At 34.0% G+C, this 19,776-nt stretch overlaps 1 protein-coding gene across 13 annotated transcripts in view; it reads left to right on the forward strand.

The window, feature by feature from the left end:
- Nucleotides 1-19,776, forward strand: part of LOC108314151 (muscular LMNA interacting protein) — a 269,710-nt gene that overhangs the window by 191,867 nt on the left and 58,067 nt on the right. For all 13 annotated transcript variants that reach the window (XM_017542898.2, XM_017542908.2, XM_017542904.2 and 10 more), the window contains 2 exons: nucleotides 794-838; nucleotides 12,681-12,809. In XM_017542898.2, the coding sequence (XP_017398387.1) occupies nucleotides 794-838; nucleotides 12,681-12,809 (174 nt within the window). The remainder of the gene's footprint in view (nucleotides 1-793; nucleotides 839-12,680; nucleotides 12,810-19,776) is intronic.

Here is a 19,776-nt window from a genome sequence, read left to right on the forward strand (position 1 = left end):
AGAAGGAAACCAGGGAGCAGGCGGAAATGGCAAGTTACTAATCAGCATGAAGTTTCAGTTAAACAAGATGAATAAGTTTGAGAGATCTGCCATACAACATTGCACCTATAGCCAACAATACTGTATTGTGCACTGACAAATGTGTTCAAAGCATAGATTTCATGTTAAATGTTCTTACGACAATGAGATAAAATTTTAAAAAATGAGAGAAACTAAATCCAGATGAAAGGATTGAAATACAGGAGCCAATGACAAAGAAACAATATTAATTTGCTCTTTAATTTAAACAATTCTAAAAACCCAGTCAGTTTTATTCTCAAATCATAAAAGCTTTGATATACGTTTATTTTTATAAAACAATACTGTAAGGAGATACCTGTTGTTTAAGTTTGCTTTAAACAAACAGAAATAGCAACGATGCTGGCATGTTTGATTAAAATGGGAAGTATACACAGAATGAAATGTTATGTAACCTTGCATAATTTTTGATGTCATGTTATAATGCTTATGTTAAGAAAATGAGAAGAAAAACCAGCATGTAAAACATCATTTTCACTATTATGTGGGCCTAGTAAAAAAAGTAGGAAAAATATTGCATGACAATTTATCAAAAATATTAAAAATTTTTTATTTGGTGGCATAATGATATTTTTCCTTTTTGTTTATGCTTTTCAGAATCCTATCATTGACATAAACTTCTTTAATAATAAACTTCAAGATACTAAACACATAAATATTTTATTTTAATAAATTTTGAGTTTCATTAAATAAACACCATGTTTATGTTTTGCAGGCAAATCTCTCCTCACCATCTTCTACAGTATCTGAGAGTCAACTGGTATGTATCTTCTAAGTCACAGATCTACTTCTATAAATTCTGATCTCTCAAGAGAGCTTTATTTGAGTAAAAGTGAAAAAAAGAATACATTTACTACATCTATTTTTATTCACTTACTTGTCTAATAAAATTATATTTATACTTTTCTAAAGCTCCATGGTGATTGGTTGCAGGTGACAAACATACCTGAAACCATACATAGACCCTACTTGCCAGTAACTTATATCCAAGTAGCGGCATTAGAAGAGATGGAGTGAGGTCAGATGAAAGATACCATTGGAATTTAGAGAAGAGTTCACTCTTTAAAGGAAGAGACCCAAAAAGAGTTTAAGGAGAAGGTCATGATTGAATAGGATAGTTTTTGGATTTGAGGAAATAAAAAATAGATATTTCACACAGGATAATCAACACACAAATGGTCTAGATTAGTACTGAGCAATAGAAATACAACATGAATGATAAATGCAAGCCACATATGTAATTTTAAAATTTCTAGTAGCTGCATTAAAAAAGTAAAATGGAACAGGTAATGTTAATTTCCACAAAATATTTTATTTAATGCTATACAAATATTATCATTGCAATGGATAAGCCATATAAAACTTGAGATAGTTTTACATTCCTTTTTGTGGGGAAAAGTCTACTGCATATTTCACATTTGTAGCGAATCTCATTTCTGCTTAATCACAAGGGCTCAACAGTGGGACTGGTGACTACATTGGGCAGCACAGACCCAGACTCTAGAATGATTTTATAAAATGAGATTTAGTGAAACAACTAATCGTGAATATAATATAAAAATTTGTATATAAAATTTAATTAAATAGGAAAATTATTTTCTCTTATAGCATTTTGTATTTCTTATTCTCCCAGTGGTTAGCAAATTGAAGTCCTGAAATAAGTTTCCTAGATAACACTGATCAAATATTTTCTTAATATCTTTTGATGTTTATTGTCTAAAATTGTAAATTCCTGAATAATAGATATCTTCACTAAAATTAATGGAAATTTCTAGTAGAACAGTTTGAACTCAGTTTTTTTCTTTTAAAGAAATTGTTTTGGTATCCTGTAGTCACACCCAACAAATCATCTTGAAATTATCATCCTAATAAAAATAATTATATTATCTGTAATACTGAGAAATCATAAAAAGCTTTGTTTGACTTTGAAAATAGCTTGATTCAATCAATCCACTTGGGTATACTGGTGTTTATATATATATATAGTTTGTATATATGGGGTGTGTTTGAGTGTGTGTGTGTGATTTTAATGTCAATTAGTTTAGAACAGTGGGGGACAATATAGTATACTTGAAAGAACACTGGGATGAGTATCAGAAGGCCCACTTTATACTTCCTGCTCTGACGTTAACTAATGGGCTGACAGTAGGTAAGTCACAAATCTGAGAGTCTGGATCTCAGCTTCCTAATTGAACAGTGAGAGCATTCTATTGCATACTTTCCCAGCTCTTCCAGGGCTATGAATCGATGGTCACTAACACAGTGAAGATGAAGAATTTGCCATGGAAACAAGCACTGCAGTAGCATAATGAAGTTGAATGACTTCCCACTTTAGATATGGAAATATTACTACAATTATTTTTATATTTAAAATGATATATTTGTTTATTTAGAGTAATATATGGAAATCAAGAATGTTTTAAACATTCTCATATAATTTCACTCAGCATAGTTTATAAAATACAGATTTTAGATGTTGGTGGACTGTATATACATGTGCAGGTATATATTTTATATATACATGTAGGTTCTTGGTTTGATATTTTAAGAAATTATTTCAAAGAGGCAAATATATATGTATAGATATATTAAAAATGATTTTATAAAATGAGATATAGTAAAACAACTCATTGTGAATGTAATAAAAACACTTATATTTTGCCCAATAAAACAATCCTGTGTTTGTGTTCTCTGGGGGGAAAAACTACAAAGCATTGCTTTGAAAAACTTTTATAATAATTTCTTTGCATTTGCTTAAGACATTTTCTTTAAGGAGTTCAAGACATTTCTTAACCAAGTTTTAAATTAGGTTTTAATCTCAAAATGCCCTTGAGATATAGGTAGGTTTTTGAAGGGATTATTATTAAACAAGCGTATCACATTAAAAAATGAACATCTCTTTTACTGATATAATTATTTCAATCACTTGGGTTTCTATTTCACGATGTTAACCCTGTGTTTATATTAATACTACTTAAGAGTGAAATAAATCAACAGAAAATGATTGTATATAAGACATGTTATAGGGCATGTACTTCACTAAAAATTTAGAATATTTTTACTCTGAAGTAACATTTATAAAGTTAAAATTTTTTCATTTTTATGAATGAATTTTCAATATTTGCCATCATGAGCTCTTTAAGTTCTGAATAATATGAGTAAATAAGAATGCCTTTGATAAACAAAACTATGAGATCTACATAATTATATTTTTATATATGTATATGTTTATAATATACATATACATATAGATGACATAGGTAATTCTGATTATATATATATACATCTTTGTTTATATGAGTATATATGTATGTATGTATAACACATAAAAACACAGTTATTGGGAATGTATGATATTTTATAGTTAAATTATATAAGCAAATATTTTATGTTTTGTGTAAAATAAACAGTTAATATATAAAATTATTTCTCATATTTTAGGAGGTAAATGTAGTAAATGTGTTGAAGAGAAAATATTTGACAAATTGCTATGGTACCACAAGCTTAATACAAATCTCAAATTGTTTTTGAGATTTGACTTTTTAAAGATATATCATTTTTTCATGCTTTTAAATTTTTAACGTGGCTCATCTGTTTGCTTGCTTTTGTTGCAAGTGTGCCAATTCAGAATTGAAAGGGAAAAAGAAGTGGAGCCATGACCCTTTCTCTTAAAATGTTTCCATTCTTTACTTTGGAAGCTAAATGATTTAGAGTTGGGTGTGGGAGACTGTTTTGGAGGCCCATGTGAAACTAGTTCACCAATCTTAGCTACTTTTCTTCTATTAAACATCATTGCAGTAGAACAGAACTGGAAATGAACTTAGAGATGAAAATATTGGAAATTCCCACCTATTCACTGGAGATTGGAATAACTACTCTGTCAACCTGAAGGGATTATTGTAAGGCTCACGTGTCATAAAATGTGGAGTGGTCAGTATATGCCTATAGACAGGAAGATGTTTTTGCCCATCAAAATCTGTGAATGATGAAGAGAATATGAGCAGCCATTTTTACAAAGAAACAGAAGCTTACAGAGTTAAATAGATTATTTAGGATCACCAGCATTAGTGTTCATCTTTGCTTTGCGTAGCCTTCGGACAGGAATCATTATTATTGATTTTAGATAATTCAAGGAAAATAAGAAAAGATTAATTAAGGAGTTTGGAAATGGTGGCCTCTATAGAAGCATTACGTTCACTGGGTACCTCCTTTGTCTGACTCTGCCTGGTATTTGTGCACTGCCTGGAAAATGTGAGTAGTTACTGAAGAGGGTAGGGTCAGAGTACTGAAGTTTTCACAGCTGTGAATAGTGCTTCCTGTAGTATATTAAAAGGAGCAAGAGGAAAGGAAAGATCTAGGATCTAGGTTAAACCTTCACAAAACTTTCCTAGCTGTTGAGCTGAATTATCACAAAGATCTTAACAAAGGCGAGCGGGTTCTTTTTCTCTGCATAAGGCAACACGCAAGTTAGGCTCCACAAGTTGGGTAAATCTTGGTTTTCTTTGGCAGTAGGGGAGCCTGGTTTAGATGACATTTACCTTTTGCTTTTGAAATTTCATGCCCTTACAAAATGTTCACTGTTGTTCAGGATGGAATACTTAATCTAGAGAGCACAAAACAATAGATTAAAAAAAAAATAAGTCACATGGCTATACACAGGTAAAAGCAAGCTGCTATTTACTGGAACACTATAAAGAAGAGTGCTTAAACTTGCAAATACTTTGTTCCTACTTCTGAGTGCCAGCTGATGTTTCCAGTTTTAGTGGTGCATGACTCATCTTTCTAAGGGCCCTAAGGTCTCTGTCATTTAGAAAATGCAGCCCTGAAAGCTTTTGTGTAGAACTGATGTCTCCTTCAAGCTAAAAGGCAGTTTCTCCTTGACTAGTTTTACCTTGACATAACATACTTAAGTGGCACAGCACTTACCAGGAACGTACGCCTCCTCAGGTTTGAGTCATGCTATTGTCTTTCCTTTAACCATTGAAATATTTCAATCTGGCCAATCTGTATTGTGTATTTTCCATGAAATGCTTCTTGAGCCAGATGGCCTTTAATTATTGAGGTCTTATGTATGTTTATTTTTATACAATTATTATAATCATTATAAAACATTTTTTTTGGAAAAACACATTAAGTAGGTACTTTTGTGAATAGTCTAGATCATTTAGAATCAACATATCATATTTATAAGTACAAAGCATATATTCTATTTTTCCTTTCAAATTTATTTTATGCTGTTTTTTCTTTACCAAGTTTTATCATGCATGTTATCGCATTGGGTTCTCACAATCACCTTTGAGCTAGTATGGCAGGAATTGTTATTTCAATAATTCTGATGAAAAAACAGAAGTTTAAATATCTAGAATGCCATGTCAATAGTCCCTTGGTAATAAGTTGTATAAAAAATCTCTCTTTTTTTTTTTCCAGTCTTGAGAGCTTTACCCTCTGCCATAGTGTTTTGAGATTTAAGATATTTGTTTGAGGGGAAAACATAGCTTAAGTATTCGCTTCAAGTATATTATAATGTTTGTTTTAAAAAAGAATTAGGGTCTATAAACATGTATTATCTGAATGAGTAAATCAGGTAAATGATTTAGAGAGTATTGCTTTTGTCCACAGTCTTGCTGGGTAGAATGCTATTGAGCTTGCAAACAACCATGGCACTTTCACAAACTCTTTGAGCCCATCAAATTAATAGAATTTCCAGCCAGAATCACAGAATTTGCTGCATGTTGTTTTGTTACTTTCTTGCAGTTTTGTTACGTATCTTATCTCTCCAGAAAGATCAAAATAAATTCTTGAGAGCTGGTACCCTATCCTTTATTTCTTTTTTTCTTTATCACACCATCCAAGAGCTTATTACTATAGTCAAAGGCAATTTAAAAACATCAGTCTATTATTATTAGTTGAAGTTACTAGTATAAGAAAGATTTTGCTGTGGAAAGCCATTATTTAAAAATGCCTAAGTCAGTGCTAGTAGTTAATATCCAACTTTGGTCTCCAGCCCAGAGGCTGTACCAACTTGCTGTCATAGAATTATGATTAAAAGTTCCAAAGGATGGAAATGGTATCTATTTATATAGTGCCCCAAGTGACAGTGTTCAAGTATGAGTGTCTACTTGATAGATTATAAACACAAATCAATAGCAGGCTTAGACCAGGGTCTTATAGCCCATTAAAACTTGCTACTGGGCCTCGGGGAACCCATATACTCACTTCCTTGGATTTTTTCTGCCCCCAAGACTTTAGTGTCAGATGTAATATCCTCTGCTCCTCCCCATCCTCCACTCTTGAATTCTTTAAAAAAGATAACATCATTGTCTTTTGGTATTAAGAGTTTTATGGCATATCACCTTGAACAGGGGAGAAAAAACAACAGTTTCTTTTGAATGAAGAAGATTAAAATCTTGTAAAGTCCCTAAAGAAGTGGCCTCTTTCCTTGACCTTCTGGAGATGATAACTCTAGCTTTCTACTCTTTCTTCTGAGGGCAGAACTCACCAACCCACTTTCCTTCTCATCCTCTATTGGAAAAGGCCATATGGCTCTTCTATCCCTCAAAGTTCTCTCTTTGTGAATTATTTTATAATCAAAAAGTTAGCCAGTTCAGGAAAAATAATGGAAGTCAAGGAGTCAATCAGCACCTCTTTTTTTAAAATGTTAAGTTCTGGGGTACATGTGCAGGATGTACAGATTTGTTACATAGGTAAAAATGTGCCCTGGTGATTTGCTGCACCCATCAAACCATCATTTACTTATTCAGCCCAGCATGCATTACCTTTTTTTCTCGATACTTTCCCCCCTGCCCACAACAGGCCTCAGTGTGTGTTTTTCCCTAGCATTTGTCCATGTGTTCTCTTTGTTCAGCTTCCACTTATAGTGAGAACATATGGCGTTTGGTTTTCTGTCCCTGTATTAGTTTGCTGAGGATAGTGGCTTCCATCTCCATTTATGTCCCAGCAAATGACATAGTCTCATTCCTTTTTATGGCCTCATAGTATTCCATGGTGTATACATACCACATTTTCTTTATCCAGTCTATCATCGATAGGCATTTGAGTTGATTCCCTGTTTTTGCTATTGAATCAGCACCTCTTATAGACTCCGTATTGAATTACAGTCAGCACACTGAGCTTCTGCCTATCAATTAACGTATTCATTCTGCAAATATTTATTGAGCACCAACCAGGTACAGACACCATTCTAGTTGTTGGAGATACAAAAGTGAATAAACCAAAGATCTCTGATCTCACACAACTTACATTCTAGCGGAGAAAGAAAGACAATAAACACAGATAGATGTCAGGTAGTGATAACTGCTGTGGAGAAAATAAAGCAGGTCAGAGAGGTGGAGATTGCTATTTCCTATGGCTCATTAGAAAGATCTGTCTGATAAGGTGATGTTTAAACAGACATTTGAAAAACTGAAAAGGAAAAAGGGAGTTCCAGACAAAGGAAGAGCAAATACAAACTTCTGGAGGAGGCAGTGTCGTAGTGTGTAAGCTAGAGTTGAAAGAGTGAAGGGATGGAAGGGATAGCACTGGGAAATAAGACTGAAAAAAGAGAGGCTGATTAGGGATAGGAAAGATCAGGTCAGACAGCACCCTTATAGGTATTGCTTTGTAGGCACTACAAGGGTTTTGAATATCACTCTCAGTAAGAACGTGAGGCACTAGAGAGCTTTTAGAAGCAAGTTGACATGACTTGATGTGGAATTGATGGACATCATTTAGGAGATGAGTGACATGACTCGACTTGTATTATGGTTATCTTGTGGCTTTCTCGACTGGATTGTGAGCCCTCTGAAAACAGGGTATATCTTATTTATCTCTATAGACACTATAGTTCCTGACATAGACTAAGTCTCAGTTGGCAGAATGTCTCCAGTGAACATCTGGTAGAGGTGTGCGTCAGAGTTGCAAAACAATTATTTTGTCTTGCAGGCACTTCAAAAATGTCTATACCCAGTATAAATCAATTCTTAGTACATCCATGGATTGATATTTTCTATTGGGAGAATCTTCTCATTTTTCTTCTTCTGCCCTTTGTACTGGCTATGAGAGTCATTACCTTTTTTATTTTTCCACATAGGCTGGAAACAAAATTACAAAACTGCTTTTTCTGGCATCATTAGAGGGCCATTTGCATGTATCAGTCATGAGTCTAACTATTCTATGGATCCTACAGCAGATAAAAATGAAAGAAGGGCCTCTTAAGGCTAGTTTAGTTGTAATATTGCTGAACAATGACAATCTTACAATAGCTAACATTTATAGACTCTCCTAACTTGATAAATCTAATTTCCTCTATGTTTGTTTGGACACAGATGTAACAAAATAGATTGTCCAGAATTAGAGAAGTTGTTCAAGAGAAACTTTACTTGAAGTCCAAAGCTATCAGCAAAGATGACAGGCAAAGATGCAATGTAGATTAGAAATTAATAAAGCATAGTCTGTTTTAAAGCCTTTCCTTCAGTCTGGAGACAGAAGACAAGGTCAAATGGATGTCCCTGGATTGATAGACCAAGAATGATCTATCTCTACATGAGCGGCACATTTTAATGAATTGAGTTCAAGTCTAGTGTCTTTCCACTTTTAATGTGTACATGAATCTGTTAGGGATTTGCATATTCTGTTTCAGTAGATTTAGGTCGGGCTCTGAGCCTTGGCACTCATAACATGTTCCCAGATGATGCTGATAATGGTCTAAAGTCTTCACTCTAAGAGTCAAAATGCTAGCAGACAATGTCTTAATTGGATAGAACATTAATTTTGTGTTGCAAATATAGATTACATGACCATTTGACATTGTTAAACAGTGTATGAGGAAGAATCGAGGGGAAACTAACTAATATTCCAAGAGAGATGTATGTGTGATGAAACAGTGTCAGTTGCTTCACATATGCTGTTTTATAGCTTTCTAAGTGGCACTTTGAGACCCTTGTTTAGATGATGGATTTGAAAATGCAGAAACAAGCCTTTTGCTACAACTCTGCATGGTATAATTCCTGAGGGGTCAAAAAGGTGAGTAGTAAAATGTGTCATTACCCATTATTAAAGGACATAGTCATGTATTAGAATTACTGCCCTTCAACAGAAGGTCTACACAGGTTGAATGGCTTTTCCAATGTAATACAGTTTGTTAACAACATTGCAAAAACTAACATCTATATCCATGTTGTTTTCCTTCTACAATATTATGCTACTTCATGAGAGTATAATTTTAACCAAGTTCAGAGACATCAGTGGAAATTTTGACATGTTGGCCATGCAAATTATGGATCATTTTAGGAGGTGGTGGTAGAGGGGTGTGTGTGTGTGTGTGTGTGTGTGCACGCGCGCACGTAAACAGTGTATGTGTGAATGTGTATCATCACCAGGAACTGAAAACATTAGGTCCTAAATGTTCTGAGAATATTTAGGATGGCTAATGAAAAGAAAGTAAAATGGCATAGAATGACTTAACAATAGACAAAATCAAGGATGAGACAGTTGACAGTGAAAATAAAACAGAGAAACAATATATTTTAAAGGAATACAAAATATAAAAATTACAGGAGTTTTGTTAATTAGACAGGATAAATTACAGAAAGGTGGATGTTTAACAATGATTTCAAGCTTCTGTCTATTCTATGACATCTCTCTTCTTCTTAAGAATAGGCATAGAAATAATTAAAATCACAGGCTTGATGATCAGACACAATATGGATTTAAACCTTAACTTCACATATTAACTGCATGACTTTGGCATGTGACTCATTACTTTTAAACCACCCACAGAATTGATAAGAAATTGATGAAATGATCTATCTAAAATTTTGAGTTTAGTTTTTGATTCTATATTGATAGAATATAAAACCTGTGTCTATGAGACAATGATAGTGTCATTAGCTGCAAAGGGTCCTCAAGGGTTTTGAAGCTGCTTTTGAAGCACATGAAAAGGCATGAGCAAGGTGTAGAGGCTACCATGCAGATGATTTATTCTTGTACGAAGGTTTGTGGAGAGTGCATGAGGATCAGAATTGGGACACTAGGGTTAGATTTTTAACTGGACCAATACTGACAGATGGTTGGGTTTGAAAGGTATGGTTAAAGATCATAGGATGAGAAGTATGAACAATGTCAAAGGCAAACTACGTGTAGTTGTCTTTTGCCTAGAGTTGGCTTCCATATCTATGAAGTATTGACTACTGGATAACAATAAATTAAGTTTGTAGGAGCAAAAAACAGGACTAAAGAAAAAGGGAATATATATAATATAAAAATCAGGGAAACCATAAGAAGACCAAGTGAGTAAACAGAATGAGGAAGACTCAGAGACTTCACATAGACCAAACCTGGAAACACCGAGTCCAAGAAAAAACGTGTGAAAAATCAAATACAGTGGAGGAAATGGAGCAAAAATAATTCTCTAATTATAAGAGACAACTATCAAATCCAGGAAACTCATAAGAACTAAAGATCATAAAAACTGGTAGAGAAACAAATATGAAGCATCAGTAACAGACTCTGTTACTTAATATATTTGATATCCAACCAACCAGAAGAGTCTCTCTTCAGGTGTCATCCTGGAAGGGACTGATCCCAAGACAGATGACCTAAGTGGAAGGCTCTAGGCCAGGATAAGCCAAATATCTGACTGCAATAAAGGGACACAGGCAGTCTTGTTTCTCTGGCAGAGATTATCCTACCATCCAAAGTGTTCCTGGAATTCTTCTCCCTGCTTTCATCTTTCTGCATAGGGATACCAAGCTTAGCCCCTAAGGTACCATGTTGGTTTTAGAGCCTTTTAGCATCTGAGTCCTGGAGTTGCATTTGTTTTCTGCCTCACAAGGGAGTAGAAGAGAAGGAGAAGGTGCAGGAATAAGAGAAAGAGAAAGAAGAAATGAAGCAGGAAGTCAAATGAAAAAGAGAAGTGTGGACAACTTAGGATCATGGCCCAGATATCAGGCATCTCTGTAATTACAGGTGACTATAAAAATCAGGAACTGCCTGGACTTTGTTCTTATGCGGCACTTAATGGAGGAATATTGCTCTTATGTGCATACTCTTGTGTGTATACTCCATCTCTCATGTGTATACTCTATGGAATGACTTCATGCACAATTGGATGTTACATGTTTATTTTTCCCCTTGAGAAAAATCAGAGTTTCTTAAGTGGGAGATATTTCTCAGTCTGGGGAAGACAGAGACTTGTCTCAAACTGTATTTTCCCAGTTGTCATATACATGAAAGATAACTAGAAAAATATCTATTGGAGAAAGTATTGCAGAGCGACATTTATTCAATACTCAAAATATATCAAGTGCTTTCTAGAGCAGAGAGATAGATGTAGTCCGTTAAGGCTTAACGCGTGAGTATCAGCATGGATTGAAAAGAGCTAATTTACCATTTTCCGAAAGGAAATGGGATTGAGAAGACTGATTGCAGCAAAATGATTAAACAGAAAGAACATCACAGCTTTTATTAAATTACTGTTTGTGATGTTTTTACAAACATCAATATTTTTGTGATACTTTACAGGGTAACAAGATTTTGGTATTTGAGAAACATCATTTCGAAATTACCCCAAGCTAGAGTTCTCCCCCTCTCTCTCTTTGTCAAATCGACATTGGATACAAGCCTAAGAATCTTGAGTGACGTTTCAGCTAAAACTCTTCAATTCCAAGTTACAAAAGTAATGTTGGGTCAAAAAAAGAAAAAAAAAAAAAAAAGCTGGGGGGAGAATCTAATGTAAAAGAAAAAAAATAGTCTTAAAGAATCTCAGGACAGTAAATCCATGTAAACCCCGGAATGTCTGGGGTCTCAGTTCTGGAAAGCCCTCAGGTATCTCTTTCCTCCATGCACTTTGCTCTGTCTTCTTGCTCTCACCATGTCTGCTTTTTAGGTCATGTTAAGACTTCCCTGTAGCTTCTACATGACATTGCTTAATTTCAGTCTCCCATAGTTTCTGCAGAGCAGTTTAAATCCCTATTTCAGGCTATTGGAAGAGACAATCTATTTGCCACCCACCCTCCAGTCTTTTAGGTCAGAAAGCCACCCCAGTTCATAATATGAACATGGCATCTGGGGGTCCCGCTTTGGAGATTTTGGGACATGTAGGGTAGGCACTTTCCAGAAAAAGAAAGTTGTCATGGGCTTGGTGGATATACCAAAGTCATCTATGCTATCGTGCCCAGAATGCTTCCTGACCCAGAGAAGACTCTCAGCAAATATATAGCAAATGAAGTGTTTCTTGACAATATGCCCCAGCAAGGGTAGAATATGTTTGCATTTCAAATGTTACAATAGTAGATCTTTATGAACTGATTGCTGTTATAGTTAAGTTTTAAATAAACATATTAGCTAAAATCATTTGATTTTAGGCTGTTTTTATGCATTTACGAAGTCATTTTAGAATTTTAAAAAATATAATTTTTTGTGAGAACAGCATTGAATGACTTAACAAGACACCTATTTGTTCATTTTAATAGTGTTTTTTTTTTTTTTTTTTTCAATCTGCGAAACAGATGTATGTCTCAGTTTTTAATTGTGTTTAAAATTAAATAATTCCAAATGATAATGTCTTTAGTTGAATTTTAAAAGTTTATTTGACATCCATGAAGACTAAGCCTGGAGTAATTCGCCCAGTACCTGTAAAATCCAGAATATTACTGAAAAAAGAGGAGGAAATCTATGAACCCAACCCTTTCAGTAAATACTTGGAAGATAACAGTGACCTCTTTTCTGAACAGGTGAGTACACACAAGAGAAAATGTTTGCTATTTTGATAAATAAGTATATAAAATATAGATGTCTCTATGAATATAGTATGTGTAAGAAAGTGTTCATTTGATTGGAATGTATTTGGTAATAAAAAAGATGCTTGTTTAATAAATAGAAATTCTGAAATAATTCAATAATAATATTTTGAAGCATTTCAATGTGATTTTTTTTCTAAAACTTCTCTACCTAGTGCTGGTATTGTTTTGGGGATCAAGATGTTACCCTATGTAAAGCCATCATGAAATCACTGATTAGATACGTCATATAGGTATTGCATTCTTGTTTCTAAAATCCTGCCTCCAGTGGGTATAGTGGCTCATGTTTGTAATCCTAGCACTTTGGGAAGCCAAGGCGGGAGTGTTGCTTGACCCCAGGAGTTTGAGACCAGCCTGGGCAACATGGTAGAATCCCATCTCTACAACAAATTAAAAAAAATTAGCTGAGTGTTGTGGCTTGTGCCTGTTGTACCAGCTACTTGGCGGGCTGAAGTGGGAGAATGTTTGAGCCCAGGAGATGGAGGCTCCAGTGAGCAAGTGTTCATGCCACTGCACTCCAGCCTGTACAACAGAGCAAGACTCTGTCTCAAAAAATAAAATAAAATGCTGCTTCCTTTTGAAGAGATGGAATATTTTAGATTTGGTATATTAAAGTTGACAAAAGCCCTGTTTAGGTTCACATTAACATTGAGATGATGCTGTCTCCCAGTTTGGGCAGTACTAAGTACTAGTAACATAATTGGGGCTGAAGTCATCATGAGGATTTGTTGTTCATTTTGTTTATGTTTGCAAAATCTATACTACATTCCCCTTAAATGTTTTATATATTGAAGGAGGTATAATGGAGAATTGTCAACGATGCTTTATATTTGTGAAAAATATGAAAATATACATTTATATAATATAAAACTGCATAATGAATAGCAGAGACTTTAAATCTTTGTCTTATTAAAATGTAACAAATAGTATAAGCTATATATTTTATTGGGAGATTGATATATTATGAAATTAATAAAGAAAAAGCTTTCTGAATATAGTCAGGACATGAAAGATCATCATATTTTATAATCTACAATAAAATAGATTTATAAAGGAATATAAGGTGATATGCTCTTTTAAAATTTTAGTTTAAAAATGATTGATAATATTGAAAATTACATTTATATTTGTAAAATGTGAAGAATCTCTTATCTGACATGTTAGCTCTGTGACCCTGGGTAAGTGGTTTCATCTATGTAACCTTCAGTTTCTTAATGCATAAAATGAGGTGTTCAGTTTATGTACATTTTAAGGATTCCTTAAACTCTATGGTTTTAAGCATTACTTAAAATCTATGGTTAGCTTTAATTGGGTTTGAAATTCTTCTGTAACCTTGAAAAAGTTTATTACAAATACTTTTTATGATTAATTCTAGTTTTTAGTTACAAACTTCAGATTAAAATATTTTCTATTGATTTATATATACATTGTGAGAAGGCTATGATTTTGGTAAGTCAGATTTTTTTTTTTTTTTTTTTTTTTTTTTTTTTTTTTTTTTTTTTTTTTTTTTTTTTTTTTTTTGAGACAGTCTTGCTCTGTCACCAGGCGCCAGGCTGGAGTGCAGTGGTGCGATCTCGGCTCACTGTAACTTCCGCCTCCCGGGTTCAAGCAGTTCTCCTGCTTCAGCCTCCTGAGTAGCTGGGACTACAGGCGTGCACCACCATGAACAGCTAATTTTTGTATTTTTAGTAGAGATGGGGTTTCACCATATTGGCCAGGATGGCCTCCATCTCTTGACCTCGTGATCCGCCCTCCTCGGCCTCCCAAAGTGCTGGGATAACAGGCACATGAGCCACCATGCCCGGCCAACTCTGAATTTTTTTGAAGGCATTGATATGATCAAAAATGATAATTAGAGGCAATTATTTTTATTTTGTAGAATAAAATATAGTCCTCAAATTAAATTAAATAGGAAAATCTTGTTAATATTTATGATTGCCTTCACTAATTCCACACGTAACAGAAATGGAAACTCCTTGGGGAAAGCATTTTTCTATCATTGACAAAAAGCATTTATGAAATATCTGTTGCTTACATGACACTAATATTTTAGCAGCTTTTAATATGAAGTTTTAGACAGTATAGGATAATTATAAAATGTTTATAAAAATAATTTAATACTTATATGAAAATCAAACCACCAACAGTTAAATTTCACATATTATCCATGTTACATACATTGTTAACAATATGATCCAATGCTTGGAAATAACTTTATTCTTCTCTGTGAGTATAATTTTGAATTTGTGCATTTTACTTCAAGCAAGACACCTTGTAGAATATTGAGTTAATCTACCTGTAATTTACAACATATACTGCCTACTTTTGAAAATGATAAATTCCATTTTCAAGTACAGGAAATTCTAGTCATTAAAAATAATTGCTGTTTCTTTTCATTGCTTTTTCTGACTACAAAGTAAGTTCAAAGCTCTTTTCACGTTACAACATAAATCTATTTATTTCCAAATACTAGACTGAAAATTTGACCTATTTTGCAAATCTTGTTACCATGGACCTAATCTTATTTATGTTTTTTTTCCAACCAATTTGTCCTTGTTTTTATCCCCATTTTAATGTGGAACATGAGAAGTAATAGCAGACAGTGCACTGTCAGAATTGAAAGAAGCCTAGCATACTACTTAAAAGTGAATTCCAAAGGTCCCCTGGCCTTATTCATTGACCTGGCATGAAAGGGAAAGTTACGATAGAACCTTGGTGCCACTGAACATCTGGGAAATGGCATGTACTATCAACTGGCCTTTTCATGTTGAGCTTTAACTATCATCTCATTGTGTCCAGAATCTACAGTGGATGCAGATACCAAAACAGCTTTCAAGGGTAGATGCTTGCTTCTACTTAAAAAGTAAATTGAGGCCAGGTGTGATGGCTCATGCCTATAATCCCAGCACTTTGGGAAGCCAAGGTGAGGGGATCACGAGGTCAGTAGATCGAGACCATCCTGGCCAACATGGTAAAACCCTGTCTCTATTAAAACACGAAATATTAGCTGGGCATGGTGGTGAGTGCCTGTAATTCCAGCTACTCTGGAGGCTAAGGCAGGGGAAACACTTGAACCAGGAAGGTGGAGATTGCAGTGAGTGGAGATCAGGCCACTATACTCCAGCCTGGCGACAGAGTGAGACAGTCTAAAAAATAATAAAAATTAATTAATAAAATTTATAATCTCACCATTGCTACTTTATCAGAACCTCAGTACAAAAAGTGTACGCAAATTCAGTTCTAGTCACTATTGTCTTCTCTTACGCTGCTGCCACAGAATAAATTGAACGGTTCTAAAGTCAGCTGATCTCATCCACCCATGTAATGGAAAATTCTTTAGCCAGACAGTTGGGCCAAATGGAAGCAGCTCACATTCACTAATCTGCCTTGTGCTGGGGACAGTTCCACATGACAGGAGATGTTGGATGGGATTGTTAAGTCAATAAATTTTTCCTAGCAGCTTCACTGCCATAAAATATGATTTCAAAACTCTGTTACAAAATGTCAGACACTAAAGATGATAATAAGACTAGACAGAGATGTATTTACTGTAGTTCAAAAAGGTGCAGCTGGGCAGCCTTTTGACCTGATTATTAGCTGAAAGTTTGCCTGGAAATAACCACTGAGTACTAACAGCCAAATTTGAAGCCAAATGCATAATCAAGTAAATGAAACTTACTGGCCAGCAACTTTTCCATCAAAGTTGTATAGGCCAGAAAGCATCATTGTATATTAGATGGGGTTATTAAAAAACAAAACAAAACAAAACAAACAAACAAAAAAACCTCTTCAAAATGAAGATTATGCTTTTCTGAAATTATGTTCTTTCATTATTAATTAATGATTAATCTTCATTATTCAGTTAATTCATTATTGTCTCAATTTGTGGTGTTTTTGAGTTATTACAAAATGTCCTCACACTTTGTCATAAATGTGTGGATTTAAAAACTATGGTATGTGTTTCAAGTCATATTTTTATTGGTAATTAAAGGTAGAGTTGGAAAAAATTAGCACAATTGATTGGACTAGTGGGCATCTGGAAGATGTAGAAGCTCAAAAAAGCAATTCATTGATGAGAATGAAGATACTAAAAAGCTGAATGGTATTTAGTTTATTCTGACTATTTATGAGTTTGCAAAATATGTTGATTGTTTTCTGATCATTTAATATGTGTAATTAAAGAGGATTTCATTGAAGATTTTCGGTTTAATATAAAAAGGCAATAATTCACCTCATTTACATAATGTGCTATGTAAAAATCCTGTCTCTTTCTTTATAAATTAATAATGCAATTCACAGTATTAGATATACTGTTATTTTCTTAAAGCTCTAAGGAAATCTATAAAAAATTATGTTGGATAGAATTAAAGGGAGAACATTGTTTCATCTGATTTTCCCAGAAATCTTATTCTTTGTTTTTTGTTTATGAGAAATAACACTTCCCAGTGTATATGCCTCATATTTTTCTTCTCCTTTGTTTAAATGGGAGAGAGAACATATTTTGTATGAAGGTGACCATTTAGAGAATTTCCTCCATGCTACCTCACAGAGAACATAGAAGGTAATTATAGGAAATTTTCCTTATTGGTGTATATTATTCCTGCTTTTCTTCTGACACTTTTTTTAGACATCTGACTTGCCTCTCTTCCCTTCCAAAATGACTATATTTGACATTCAACTGTGATGCTTATGTCAGTGACTTTCAGGTTTCTATCTAATGATTCATCAGGTTATATTTCAACTGTGACCTTCAACTTCCCTTCTTTATGTCACCTGCATGTTACTATTACAGGGCAAATACCTTTGTCATAGGTGAAACTTGTCAGTATTGTCGTACTGCCTTTTACTCTCTCTGAAAAACTCTGGCTTTGCCACAAATTAACTCTTTTTCAACATTTGTTTCTCAATCCAGGTGGCCCATCTTCTGTCATAAAATCATCTTTTATCATTACTAACATTTTATTTTATTTATTTTTTATTATTATTATTTTTTAGAATTATCTCACTCAAAATAGCAATAGTGCCGAGGTTGAACATTTTATTAAGAAATATTTTGCGGTAAAATGTTTAAATGAACCTTTTTAGGTATAGAAATGACTAAGTGGCTTGCTAGATTGTTTTCACAAGAGGAAAACTGCAATTTCTTGTAGTGTTACATTTCTCTGGGAAGGTTTATGAACAGAGATTTGGCTACTCTAAGTTTTGCCTTGTTGTTTTTGTTTAAGTACTGAATTCTGTGTGATGTTTTCTCTATTTGGCCTTGCTTCTTTCCTTTATATGAAAGATATAATAGACAATTTAGTATGAACAGAATGTTCTATATGTAATAAACAAATTATCAGCACAATAAATGTTTCTTAGGATACATTTTTAAAAAAATTGTCCTTTTGAGACAATATTTGCCTTTTCCTCTGAAATATAATTAGATAGGTTCATTTCTTCATACTTCCATCACCTCTGCGCCCCATTTTTTGACATTTTCTTTCTGTTGATTTTATGTATACATTAAGTTTGGAAAATTGTAACCTATGCTTTATATTATTCTATTGCAGATGTCAGTTGTTAATGGGAATTTATTTTCCATGCCCCTCTTCAGCTGCCTTATGTAGGGATAAAAATCTTAAAGAAATTTTTATTTTCTTTTAAAATAGCAAACACCCAAAGAAGACCTATTTGCCACTTCTATCATAATGGTCTGAAGCATTATTTGCTTAACAAACAGTTGGTGAAAATGTAGCGTCTGATCATATCCTAATCTACTGGGAAACAATGACATTTTGAAAGTTTTATGCAAATGTGTTCTATGTTTTGTTAACACATGATGTTTTTATGTGTATTTATTCAAGGGAGATTGGCCACTGCTATATTTAGAACCGCTCGTACAAACCACATTACAGTTTAAAAATAGGTCTTTGTTAAAATATAATTTTTAAATTCTTTATTGGTTTTATCTGAAAAGTATTAAACAGCATTTCAAAAGAGAGAGGGGACATCTATGTAAAAGTAATTTGAAATAATATCCAAAATCAATGTTATTCTGAGATTAGAAAGTTAACAATTTGTGTTTGTTGGCTGGGTGTGGTGGCTCATGCCTGTAATCCCAGATCTTTGGGAGGCTGAGGTAGAAGGATTGCTTGAGCCGAGGAGTCTGAGACCAGCCCGGAAACATAGGGAGACCACATCTCTACAAAAATTTAAAAATCAGCCAGTTGTGGTGGGATGCATTTGTAGTCTCAGCTACTCAGGAGGCTGAGGCAGGAGGATGGCTTGAGCCCAAGAATTCGAGGTGCCAGTGAGCTATAATTGTGCCATTTCCCTCCAGCCTAAGCAACAAAACAAGGCCTCCATCTCTTAAAAATATTGTTTGTTTGTAAGAAAAAAAGATGCATTAATATGTATTATTTCATAGGAGTCTGTCTCAAACCTTCTTAAATTTTGAGTCAGTTCAAGGTTAGCCTGTATATAGAACCATAGATGGTAACAATCACATACCTTTGGCATGTGGGTGAGAATCTTAAATACATTTTTATTTGCCAGTATGTACCAAATTGTCTTATAATACATGAGATATTTTTGATCTAACTAGTGCCACTCTCCAAGGACACTGTCTACAGAAATCCCCTCCCTCCCTCCCTACACAGTTTCAATTCTATAACTGCCTTAACATGTTTTGTATGATAGCTATTAATAAGTATGCTTAGGAAATGCAAAGGTCTTGGCTTGTGATTTTCTTTTCTGTGCTGTACATTTGTTTTCACTCATGAGACATGAGTTCAAGGTAGAATGCATAGAGGAGAATATGATAAAAATTGGGGGTATTCTTTGAATATGAATGCTAAGTTTAATGTGTTTAAACACATTTTACAATCTCTCAACCTTAGAGATATTGGCATATCTTTTA

Source organism: Cebus imitator, unplaced genomic scaffold (genome assembly GCF_001604975.1).
Source record: "Cebus imitator isolate Cc_AM_T3 unplaced genomic scaffold, Cebus_imitator-1.0 Scaffold148, whole genome shotgun sequence".
Classification (NCBI taxonomy): Eukaryota; Metazoa; Chordata; class Mammalia; order Primates; family Cebidae; genus Cebus; species Cebus imitator.